Source organism: Mus caroli, chromosome 17 (assembly GCF_900094665.2).
Source record: "Mus caroli chromosome 17, CAROLI_EIJ_v1.1, whole genome shotgun sequence".
Lineage (NCBI taxonomy): Eukaryota > Metazoa > Chordata > Mammalia > Rodentia > Muridae > Mus > Mus caroli.
Window position 1 is genome coordinate 44,523,748 of NC_034586.1, and position 12,523 is coordinate 44,536,270.

General features: G+C 51.9%; 1 protein-coding gene across 3 annotated transcripts in view; it reads right to left on the minus strand.

Annotated features, from left to right (window-relative positions):
- Window positions 1-1,946: 1,946 nt before the first annotated feature.
- The window catches only part of Mdfi (MyoD family inhibitor), an 18,755-nt gene continuing 8,178 nt past the window's right edge, over window positions 1,947-12,523 (minus strand). For 2 of the 3 annotated variants that reach the window (XM_021149721.1, XM_021149723.1), the window contains 3 exons: window positions 10,614-10,793; window positions 7,188-7,415; window positions 1,947-2,781 (listed from right to left, as the gene is read on the minus strand). In XM_021149721.1, coding sequence (XP_021005380.1) covers window positions 2,525-2,781; window positions 7,188-7,415; window positions 10,614-10,793 — 665 coding nt within the window. In that variant the 3' untranslated portion in view covers window positions 1,947-2,524. The remainder of the gene's footprint in view (window positions 2,782-7,187; window positions 7,416-10,613; window positions 10,794-12,523) is intronic. The other variant, XM_021149722.1, reaches the window with a different exon arrangement.

Below are 12,523 nucleotides of genomic sequence, written 5' to 3' on the forward strand. Positions count from 1 at the left end.
AAAAAAAAAAAAAAAAAAAAAAAAAAAAAAAAAAAAAAAAAAAGAACCAGCTGTAAGCAACAGTAGGTGCCACCAGAGGATTATGGGAAAGAGAAGGAGGCACCCAGCCAGGGCTTTCCTGGGTGCTTTCTGGTACAGTTGAGGAGAACGTGGCTCGGGGCAGTAACCGTCAGTTTCCCCAGGAAAGGGGAATGGCGAGAGGCCAAGCAGGTATTAGGATGCAGGCTGGACCCTGACCTCTGCAGCTGAGTCTAGGCTCTGGAAAGTAGAATAGGAGGCTACCACATGACTATGTGGAATGTGTGTATGTGTGAGGGGTGTGTGTGTGTGTGTGTATGTGTGTGCTGGGCCTGACTAAATCCTTCCTGTGTCCTGCCCCCATCCTGCGCTGGCTGGGGATTCAGCAACTATCCTAAAGAAAACAGCCTGGAGCCACCCAACAGGAAATCAGTGTTTGGACTGCTGAGGTGCCTCTTCCTGCCTCTGCCAGCATGTGTGTGAGCTGAGAGGGGGGCCAGAAGGGGCTTCCTGCCCACCTGGGCCAGAATGGGTCAGAGCCCTTCCCCATCTCCTCTCCCCTGGTGGCTGACTCCTCTCAGCCCTCAGCCCCTGACTGAGGGAGATCTGAGGCTGCCCGGGGCTGAACCGCAAGCCCTGCACATGTTTCTGATGAGATGAGATGAGATGAACGCTCACTGGCACAGGGATGCCATGTTCAGAGTCTCTACCTGCAACATGGTCTTACTCGCCCCCTAGCTTAGCCTCCAGAGCGTAGGACCACAGCATGGGCCATCCCAGCCACCTCTGATTTCTGGACCATTCTTCAGAGACCGCGCGTTCATGTAATGGATATGATATGCCAAGTCACCCATTTGGGAGCCGCCTATCCACAGAACCAGTGGCCCTGCCTCAGTCCTGCTGTTACTGAGACCAGAGTGCAACTGTCTGCCAATTACCTCACACTCTTTGTTGAAAACCCGAAAACAAAAAGAAGGGGCATATGCCGGCACACACCTTTAATCCCAGCACTGGAGAGGCAGAGGAAGGCAGTGGTAGCCATTTTGCCTGAATGGGTCACTAGACCCATGACCTCTGAGGCTCCTGTGGTCCTGACATGGCCTCCTTCTTTCCCAGCCTATGGCAACTGGGCAAAAGGACTTGAGCCATGGAATATGACCCTTGTTCAAGGCACATCTGCCCCCGGCCCCCAGAATCTTAGGTACAAGTCAGGGCGTGCAGGCCTGGAGAGACCCCTTCCTAGGCATCCCTCTGCAGCTGACGCAGGGTCAGCCGGAGCCTTGGAGCAACTCCATAGGGAAGCTTGGGAGAAGCTGCAGTCGGCGGCAGGAGATTAATTAATCAAAGCCTGAACACATCTGTTGCTAATTACACTGTGCCAAGGTGAACTGTTCCCTTGCTGGACTTGGCTGTCAGCAGGTGGGCAGCAGGAACGGGTGGAGGCGTGGGTCTCTCCTTTTCCATCATTGCAGGAAAAAAGAAGAAAGCAGAAGAAAAAGAGAGCCCAAGATAGCAACATAGGCTATGTATGCACGAATACCGTGTGCGCCCGCATGTCCATGTGTGTGCACACACATGTGCATACTCACACATGTGTGTAGGGTTCATGAGCAGGTCACAGGACAACCTCAGGGTCAGCCATCTCATCTTGTTGGAAATAGTTTCTTGTGTGATAGCTGGCCATCAAGCTTCCAGAGACTCTCCTGTCTGCTTCCCATCTTGCTGTAGTAGCACCCGAATGACAGACACAGGTTCCTGCATCCAGTTTTTATGTAGATTCCATCAAAGTCAGAGGGTGGCAAATGTTTTACCTACCAGACCATTTTGGCCCCACACAAGGTGCTGTCGGGGGTGGGGGTGCGTGGGGGGGGCAGAGGGCAGGTTTGCTTTCGAGCATTTATGTGCGTAGACTTTGTAAAGAGTTCTGAGATGGCGATTGAACAGATGTCTTTATTTACAGTAATGAATCAAACAGTCCCTCCCTCTACCCCCTTCCAGTCTTTTCCATATTGCGCCCCTCCCACCCCACCCCCCTAAACCCCATCCTCTTGGGTCACTCTATGGGTTAGGCCCCCCACAAGAGCCCAGGAAATGAGCTGGGGAGGAGAGTAGGGGCCTGGCAGTGGGCGGGGCGGGGGCCTTTTCACATTTTCTGTCCTCAAAGCTGGGGTAAGCGCCGAGGGAGGCAGGCACCTGGAGCAGAGGTAGAGAAGGACACGGGCCTCCCATTCCTGGCCCCCCCCACTCCTGGCCCCTCCCCTACTGTTCACAGTGTTCTGAGTTGTGGCAGCTAACTGGTTCTGTCCTACCAGGCTCTAGATGCCGTGTTCCTGGTCACCCGTGGAGGGGACCAGGCTACGCGTCTGAAAGCAGACCTGTTTGGTGGCTGAGGTGGCCCCTCTGAGCGTCCCACCTTCTCACATCTGGGTTGGGATTCTGAGGGGGCGGCCCGGGGTCAGGGGAGGCGTCAAGCTTTGTGCGGTAGCTCTGGGGCCACCCCATGGCATCAGGAGGAGAAACAGAGTCCACAGCACTCCATGCATATCTCCAAGCAGTCTGCGGACTCGCAGCAGGCATCCACGATGCCGCAGTCCAGGTCGCAGGGCAGGTCACAGTCGGCGCACTCGCCGGACCCACAGCAGCAGCAGCAGAGGCAGGAGTCCTCAGAGCTGCAGGAGCCACAGGTGGCGCAGTCCAGGAGGATGTTACAGAGCGTCAGGAACTCACAGAACAGACAGGACAGTATGCAGTGGACGCAGCAATCTATAGGCAGTGGACAGGAGAGTAAGAGGCTGGAGCCAGGGAGCCCCAGTAACAACAGCCCAACAGAGCTGCCAAGCACCTGCAGTTTCACTTCGCTCCCTTAGTCCCCATTGCCATGAGAAGTAGATGAGGCTAGTGGGGATGCCCATGGCATCTACATCAGGAGAGCCTGCTCTTAGCCACTGTCTGCTTACAGGCATGTGAGTGAAGAGATGGTCCAAGCACGGTTGTAAGTGCTGTATAAGAAGTAAACTCATCTAAGCCTCCGGTAACAGCTCTGTTCATTAGCCCCATTCTACAGGGGAGGAAACTGAGGCACAGAGATTAGCCACTTAAAGATATATCCAAAGGGCTGGGAATGTGGCTCAGTTAATATAGTGATTGCCTAGCAGGCAGGAAGCCCTGGGTTGGATCTTCAGTGCTGTTGAAACTGGGGATGATGGTGGCATGCATGCAATCCCTGTGTTTGGGAGGCAGAAGCAAGAGGGTTAGCAGTTCAAGGTCATCCTGAGCTACAAAGTGAGCTTGAGGTCAGACTGGGGTACATGAAGCCTATCTCAAAATAAAAACAAAACAAATAAACAAGATTATATAATCCGGGGGCTGGAGAGGAGGCTCAGAGGTTAAGAGCACTGACTGCTCTTCCAGAGGCCCTGAGTTCAATTCCCAGCAACCACATGGTGGCTCATAACCATCTGTAATGGGATTGGATATCCTCTTCTGGAGTGTCTGAAGACAGCTATGGTGTACTCATATACATAAAATAAATAAATAAATAAATAAATTTTTTTTGGTTTTCCTGGCATAATGAGATTTTTTTTTTTTAAAGAATATATAATCTAGAATTCTGCTTATCCCTCACACATTGAAGTCCCCACACTTGCTCTCTGGCTATACCTCACCAACCTGTCGTCTATCCCACATGTAGGAAGGAGCCTTTAAAAACAGGCTGAGCCGGCAGTGGTGGCGCACACCTTTAATCCCAGCACTCGGGAGGCAGAGGCAGGAGGATTTCTGAGTTCGAGGCCAGCCTAGTCTACAGAGTGAGTTCCAGGACAGCCAGGGCTACACAGAGAAACCCTGTCTTGAAAAACAAAACAAAACACCAGAGGCTGAAAAAATACAAATAGAGAGGCTGTGTATCAGATCATGTTTTGCTCAGAGTCATCACTGACCCAACCCCCACAGGGGAAAAACAGGTTCTCGGTGGTCCTCAGGCCCAGAGACCTCACTTTTCCTGACTAGTCCTGAGCGTCTTCTACCTTGCCCTGCCCATACTGGCTGAACCTTGGCCAAACTGGTGCCACTCTCTGCCTGGAGAGTTCTCACTCCCTGTTCTCCACTCCTCTTGCCCAGTAGAAAACAGAACCTCTCCTCACCTTGGCACACCCCACTCTCCTGTACGCCTCTGTCTTCCTGGCTCTGTCACCTCCCACCATGCCACAGGCTTTTGGCTGATGGGCATCCCATACTTTGCCAGGCCCTTGGTCTGTTACCTTCACAGATGTGTCACAAGTCCCCAGAACAGGATGCGGCTTGGTCAGTGCATGCACAAAGACCCGAGTTCTACCCCAGCCCTGTGTATATGTTGTAGTTCTGCATGTCGGTAATCCTAGCTCATAATAGGTAGAGGAAAGATGATCAGGAGTTCAAAGTCACTGTTGGCTACACAGAGAATTGAAGCCAGCTCAGGCTACACAAAGTGAGCATGGTAGATATTCAGTTGAATTGGTGAGCTATAGTTCTCACCTGAGTCCTGGGCAGTAAGCCTCCCTGGGGGCTAGGTCAGGGAACAGAGCGCTCATCCTCCCCACTGGAACTGCCCTTTGCTGATTAATGCGATCCAGCATCCTCTGTGGATGCCTGGTCTTCAATCCATGCCCAGCATGGATACAGTAGTTCTCTTCAAATGCAGATGATGTAAATCACTGCTGTATTTTAAACCCTCAGTCTATGCAACTGTCTGGGTGTGTAGGTAGGTCATCTTTGTATCCTACAACATAGTTGGGCATAGTTAATTAGGCCTTCCCTGGAGTCCCTATATGCCTGGAGTCTCAGTTTACCTGCCCAATAACCTCACACCCATTACCTGACACTTCCATGTTTTCATTCCCTACCTCACCCTGTAGACTCCACAACCCCTCTGCAGCCTTCTGGGCTGGTGTGGGTGTTCCCGTGCTGATGCAATCTCTGTGCCTGTCCTTGTCACATGGTCACGTGTGCCTTCTTCATGAGAGCTGAAGGGGGGGGGGGAGTACAGGCTAGGCCCCTAGCATACAGCAAATGCCCAGAATGCACAGGAGTTATTATTATTATTATTTATTTTCTTATACCACGGGACTTGAACCCAGGGCCTTGAACACACTAGACAAGCGGTCTACCACCTAACCTAGCCACTTCCCCACCCCTAGGGCAAGAATGACTGCCTGTCATAAAATACTTCTGGCAGAACCTACCCCCAGGGGTGAGAAGGTTTCAGAATGCCTTAACAAATGCACACCTGCATATGTGTGTGTGTGTATGTGTGTGTGTGTGTTGGGGAGGGGGCAGGGCAGGAGCCCTATGGAGATGGCTCTGTGGTTAGAAGAATTTCTGTTTCTTGCAGAGGACCTGGGTTTCATTCCATTCAGTTCAATTCCCAGCTCCCACATGGTAGCTCTCAACCATTTGTTAACTCCAGTTCCAGGGGATCCGATACACTCTTCTGGCCTCTGAGGATTACAGGCACACACGTGGTGCACATACATATGTGCAGGCAAAACCTCTCATACACAATAGTAGAATAAGTAAATCTTTGTTTGTTTGTTTGTTTGTTTGTTTTTTGTTTTTCGAAACAGGGTTTCTCTGTATAGCCCTGGCTGTCCTGGAACTCACTCTGTAGACCAGGCTGGCTTCGAACTCAGAAATCCGCCTACCTCTGCCTCCCAAGTGCTGGGATTAAAGGTGTGCGCCACCACCGCCCGGCAGAATAAGTAAATCTTAACAACGATGACGACAGCAACAACAACAACAACACAAATGCCACACTGAATCCTGCTTTCAGGATGCTAGGCCAGGGTTTCCCAACATGAAAAAGGCTGAGATCTGATAGTTCTTTGCTGTGCCAGTATACCTGGGCAAAGCCAGTTGATTGTTGACCTGGGCAACTGGAGGAGGCTCTGTGTTGTTGGAACAGCAGCTGGGTGTCGGATGTGAGAACTTCTGGCTTCCCTTGCTATACTTTGTCCCCACCATTCCCACCATACACCCCTGCCACCCCCACTTCCTCCGTCCCCCACCCCTAGGCCCCCACCTTCACCCTTCCCCCCTACTCCTACACCATTCTATTCTCTCCTATCACTTTGACTAAACTTTAGGTTGTCCACTCCAAAAAGATTTTTTTTTTTAATTTTTTTTGGTTCTGGGGATAGAAAGCCATCACGTGCTAAGCACGCGCCCCACAACCCCCCTTGTGGAAAATTTCTGATTCTGGAAATCAGGTAGCTTACTCTGGATCAGCCCAGACGAACTTTGCATGGTTTACTAAGTGGAACAGGATAGCAAGGTCCAAGGGGTCCAGGCGTTCACACTGAGTCTCCTCTGTTACCTTTCACCTTAGCTTCTGCTTCGCCTCTAGCGGTTTTTTCCCCCGTGGTCCCTGAATGATTCACTGAGGCTGGAGGCCTACCTTTCTATACACATGTACTGGGTGGTTTGTGTGTCAATTTGACACAAGCCAGAGTCATCAGAGAGGAAGGAGCCTCAGTTGGGGAAATGCCTCCATGAGATCCAGTTGTAGGGCATTTTCTTAATTAGTGGAGAATGGGGAAGGGTCCCGCCCATTGTGGGTGGGGCCACCCCTGGGCTGGTGGTCCTGAGTTCTATAAAAAAAGCTGGCTGAGCAAGTCATGGGAAGCAGGCCAGTAAGCAGCGCTCCTCCATGGCCTCTGCGTCAGCTCCTGCCTCCAGGAGCCTGCATTGCTTGGGTTCCTGTCCTGACTTCCTTTGATGATGGGCTGTGATCTGGAAGTGTAAGCCAAATAAACCCTTTCCTCCCCAACGTGCTTTTTAGTCATGGTGTTTTTGTTTCAGCTATTGAACTGCTAAGACACCATCCCACATATATGTGGAGGTCAGAGGACAACTTATTGGAGTTAGAACTCTTTTCCCACCCCGTGGGTACCAGGGAGCAAACTTGGGTCGTGGCAATTCTGCTTGGGCCTCCCGAGTGCTGGGATTATAGCTGCGTGCGCCACCACACCTGGTTTCTTGTTATTGCTTTGTGACAGGGTCTTGTTATTTAGCTCACGATGGCCTTGACTCTCCAGCCTCAGGCTCTTAAGTGCTGTTCCACTGAGTTGTGCATTTCTTAAGCAGCAAGCTGGTGATGCTGTCTTGTCTGTGGATTCGGACAGAAGGGGCCTTACCTTCCTGTGCCTGGAGCGGGACCTGTGAGGCTGACCGGGCGCTGCCTCTGCTCTTCCTTCCAGCCTGGCTACCCAGAGATGGATGCGTCTGCAACTTCCGGTGGGCCTTGGACCCGCCCAGAGCACCGTTCCCCGCATGCCCGGCACTGCCCGGTTCTGAGAGGTGGTCGTGGCTGGAGCCATTTGGCAGTAGTGGGGTGCAGCCTTGGGGGTTCCCTTGAGGCTGGCCTGGAGAGATGAAGAGGCAATGAGGATCCTCTAGTGATCCGTTTGAATCCTGCCTACTTCACTCCTAGATGCACCTCTGGGGGGCGCAGGCAGATGTCTCTTCTTTACATGGAGAAACTGAGGCCCAGAAAGCAGGAATGAGTAGCCCACAGTGACACTATGGGACAGGGGCAGGCTGAGGCTCAGTTCCCAACTCCTATAGCAGTGCTCATTCCAGAGAAACCAAACCCAAAACTAGAGGTACAAAGCGGGGGTGGGGGAGACCCCACTTCCTTACTCACATGAAATCTCTTATTTTAGGCTCTGGGATTTAAGCTACAGTGGAGTAGGGGAGACACAGTTGGCTGGGGTTGCTTAAGACGGCAGCGAATCGGTTAACCTTCACCTTGGCTTCTGCCAAACCCCCAGCTGTTTTCGCCCTTGGTGCTGTGGGTGACTTATTGGGAACATCTGTTTGGAGATGTATTCTTGGCCCTGGACTCAAGGGCCCCACACAGCAGCCCCTTTTTTTCTGCTTCTTGCCTTCAGCCCTACAGAGTCCAACCCGGCCCTGCTGTTGTGCGGAGGGGCTCCTGGGTCTAGGAAATGGGGTATGGGTCGGGGCTGGTGGGTAAGAGACCTCCAGGAAGGCCAGTTACCCTCCCAGCCTAAGCAACCAATTTTAGGAAGCTGAGTCTGCGGGTTCCCCCAAATCCTTGGCTCCTTTGTAGATCTCATTCAGAGGATGCTCAATTGAGCAATTTGGCACTTGTCTCGGGAGGTGAGGGTATATGTGTGTTATGCTGGTATGGGGACTAGAAGGGGGTCACAGGAAGTCTGGGACCCCAGCTGCTGAGTGCCTCCTACAAACATAGGGCATTTCCAGCCTTTAGCTGAGCCCTAGAGGCCTGACCTCTCTAGGCTGCCTTGTGGATTTAAATTTCACAGGAGGCCTCAGTGCTCAGAGAGACAAAGGGGGCTGGACACTCACTGTGTGCTGGCTGGTCACTTGCTAATTGTCTTCTCATGGAATCCTCTTTATAAAACTTTCTTTTTTTCCCCCATTGGATCTTTTGTAGCCAAAGCTAGACTCAAACAGACTCTGTAGCTGTCAAAGATCCTATTCAAGCCCCTCACCCCTCCTGCCTCCCCTTCCCAGGTGCTGGGATTATTGGTGTACACCACCGTGCCTGGATCACTATCTTATTTTCACTGATAAGGAAACCAAAGTTCCAGAGAGGGAATGTAAGTTTCCCAAGGCCACACAACTAGCAAATCTCAGCAGTGGAACCAATTTGAGATTTTGAACTGGATTCAGGACAGAGAGGAGGCAAAGGCTGGGGACTGAGGGACTGGAAAATAATCTTTTACACCCACATAATCACTTTAAAATTCATTTATTTATTTGTTTGTTTTTATTTTATGTGCATTGGTGCTTTGTCTGCATGTATTATGTTTGTGTGAGGGGGTCAGATCTTGGAGTTAAAGACAAGTGTGAGCTTCGATGTGGGTTCTGGGATTTAAACCCAGGTCCTCTGGAAGAGCAGTCAGTGTTCTTAACCACTGAACCATCTCTCCAGTCCCTACATAATGACTTCTTATAAGCAGTGGCTAGTTAACATGTTTCGAGTAGGTATTAGAGGCAAGGAGGTATACTAAGATACTTACACATAAGATTGTCTTTGGACATCACAAGCCATCTATTACTGGCCCATGTCTCTGATGAAAAACCTTGAGGACCAGCTGGTATAGTTAGAAAGATTCCACAGCTAGGAAGTGGGGGGAGGAGGCCTGGAGTCTAGTAGGGCAATACCAGCAACAAGGTGGGAAGCAGAGGTGACACCCTGGGAGCGTCAGGCAGGCATGGCTGGGGCCTGCACCTGGTAAACAGGAGCACCGCCTGGGGAGTGGCCAGGCCTGAATCATTCTGGCTCCACAGAGAGGACTGGGCTGAGCCTTTGGCCAGCTTCACTGTCCCTTGCCCTGCTGCCTAAACATGGACACAGTGGCCAGAGGGAGGGAATGTGTGGTGAGCCCAGGGCCCTGGGAGGTGCTGCAGACACAAAGCTCGCCTGTGGCCTTGGCTATGGGGTAGCCAAGGGGTGGGGGTGGTGCTGAGTCACAGAGCAAACACTCAAGACCATAGACACAGGGGTGTCTGTCCCACTCCCACCTGGGACGCCCTCCCTGTGGCTATGACCGTGACCTCCTTTTCTCAGTTGTGTGTGTGTGTGTGTGTGTGTGTGTGTGCAGGAGGCTAAGGACATGGCTCTCCCAAGAAGTCAAGAGCCAAAAAAAAAAAAAAAAAAAAAAAAAAAAAAAAAAGCCCTGCTTCCACACTTGGCCCCGTTTCCCTGGCTAGAGATCTAGGAGGCACATTGATTATGCCAACACGGCAGGTGGGCACAGCGGAGTGGGGCCAGCAGACTTGAGTGCCAGGCTTGTGTCCTGCTCTGGTCTAGGTCTGTGCTCAGTTTCCTCTATCTGTAGAATGGGCCTGCTAAAGAGCTACGGCAATGTCTCTCTAAGGAAAGCACTCAAGGTCATTCAGAGACAGAGAATTCACTTTGAGGTGCTATCAGAGAAGGCTGTGGCTGCTTATCAGAAAATGATCCCGGTAGCTGGGCGCACGCCTTTAATTAATCCCAGCACTTGGGAGGCAGAGGCAGGCGGATTTCTGAGTTTGAGGCCAGCCTGGTCTACAGAGTGAGTTCTAGGACAGCCGGGGATATATAGAGAAACCCTGTCTCGAAAAAAAATCAGGAAAAAAAAAGAAGAAGAAGAAGAAGGAGAAGGAGAAGGAGAAGAAGAAAATGATCCTGGCAACCCCTTGCTTGGCTCCCAGGGCCAGGGGACCTCCAACCAGGCTTGGTGAAAAAGATGACTTTTCCCTCCTTCCTCCCCAACTGGGACCCGCTTCCCTCGTTCCTTTGCACCTTGGTCCTGCCCTGAAGGGTGCACTGTACTGTGTTCTAACTTCTGGCCCTGCCCAGCAAACCAATTCTTTTTCTGAGAGGCGAAGGTGCCTCATGCATACAGATGGACGGGGCAGAGAGGTAGAGAGCTGCTGACTTCACATAACCCGCAGGGCAGCCTCCCTGACACCCCCTCCCCCCTTACATCAGCACCCAGGGCAGAGACAAACTGTACTTTTGACAGCACACTGGGCTGGATTTCCCTGCCTGTTGCCACCCGAAACCCCTGGTCCCTGGAACTCACACGTCACAGCTTCTGTGGGGACATCGAGGTCAATGCTGTTCAGAGCCTGCTGAGCCCCGAGACCACTGTCATGGGGCATGGAGGGTGCCGCCTCCTCCGGGATGCCCTCTTCAGATGATGCCTCTACAGGGTGAGTGGATCTTGCTACCTCCAGCCCAGGGAGGAGGGACATGGTCTGGGCTAGGGAAAAGCAGATGATCAAAGATTGTTTTCCTGGTGTCCTGTGTGCCCAGGCCCAGGCCTGACCTACAGCCCAGAGCACCCAATGAGACCTCACTTCTGGTGCCGTCACGATCACTCAGCTATCACCCTATCTGGCTGTGGTGTTTGACTTCCAAATTGAGAGTTCCCAACTCATCGCTCCTACGTGTGCAAGGGCGTGTGGGCATGTGTTTATCCATGGGTGAATACATACATGTGGCATCAGGAGAAGGGGCCTGTGGTATAAAGAGATGTAGGGAGAGGTGAGGCACACAGTGCAGGAGAGATACGGACAAGCTGCTTACTGTTACAGCTGAAGAGTTAGCTATGGAGACTGACAGGCACTGGATGGTAGATCCTGGGAGAGAGAGTTTGGGAGACTGGGTTGGGAAGGCCGAGCCACTGAGATCTGGTGACAGGCAGTCTGGGATGAACAAGAAAGTCAGCTACGAAGAAGAAAGACAAAGACTAGACAGGGCCTGGGCCGACCCAAGCATGGAACTGTTATGAGATAGGAAGAAGGCAGATGTGGAGAAACTGGGTCAGAGAGGGAATGCTGGCATGGGAGAGACTTGAGAGAGCAACCTGGGGGTGAGGAGCAGGGAGGGGCCCTAGGCAGGAAGAGAGGCCGAGAGAGACAGCCAGGAGTGCTGGGAAGAGGTGAACCACAGGCCCATGTAATTAGAGTGGCTTTGGGCAGGGTGGGCGGACTGAGGGAAGGAAGCCTCCTACAAACCGCAGCTCCCCTGCGGCGGCGGCTGCAGGATTGGGCCCCTCGGGCTCCCAGGACAGCACAGGGATGGGAGGTGTCTGAGATCCTACAGTCTTGGTGTCTGGGCTTGGGAAGATCTGGGGGTAAAGCCAGGGGTCACAGGGCCCAAGCTATGGCAATTTTGGGGTGCAGTTGCCTTTTAGCAGACCCCAGGCTGTGCAGTGGGATTGAAGTCTCTGAGCATGGCCGCTCTACCTGTCTCCCTTCATACTTCCCATTCTGGGAGAAAGAAGAAACAGAAGCAAGAAACTCTGAGAGAAGCAGAGGGCAGAGGGCAGAGCTGTGAGGAATCAGATATGGATGGAAAGGTGGAAGGAAACTGCAAAAAGACCCAAAGATAAAAGGCCCCCACAACCTGGATTAAGGACGCAAAAGTCAAATGTCTTTTGACAAGTCACAGGGCTGAAATACGGGACAACAGACAAGCAGAGCTGACAGCCAAAGAGATGTCACACTCTCTGCTAGGTGGAATCCCTACCATGATTGGAAGGCGGACATTGAGTTGGCTTGAAAGAATACAACTAGGCACTTGGGTCCAAATTATAGAAGAAAAGCCTGCAAGTTCCAGACACCGGCCCCTGGCCCCTGGAAACATCTCTCTGTGGCCCCAGGCCCTGGGCTGGGGTCCTGACTGTCTCCCACATGGTGTCATGAAAAAGACCCAAGGAAGAGTACGTTTTATAGTTTTAAAATGTATTTATTTTTATGTGAGTACACGGTTGCTCTTTTCAGACACACCAGAAAAGGGCATCAGATCCCATTACAGAAGGTTGTGAGCTACCATGTGGTTGCTGGGAATTGAACTCATGGCCTCTTGGAGAGCACTGACTAGTGCTCTTAACCACTGAGCCATCTCCCCAGCTCCCAGTTTTGTGATTTGAAAAAAAAACCTTTGTCTTGGAGCTAGAAAGATTGGCTTGGTGGTTAAGAGCACTAA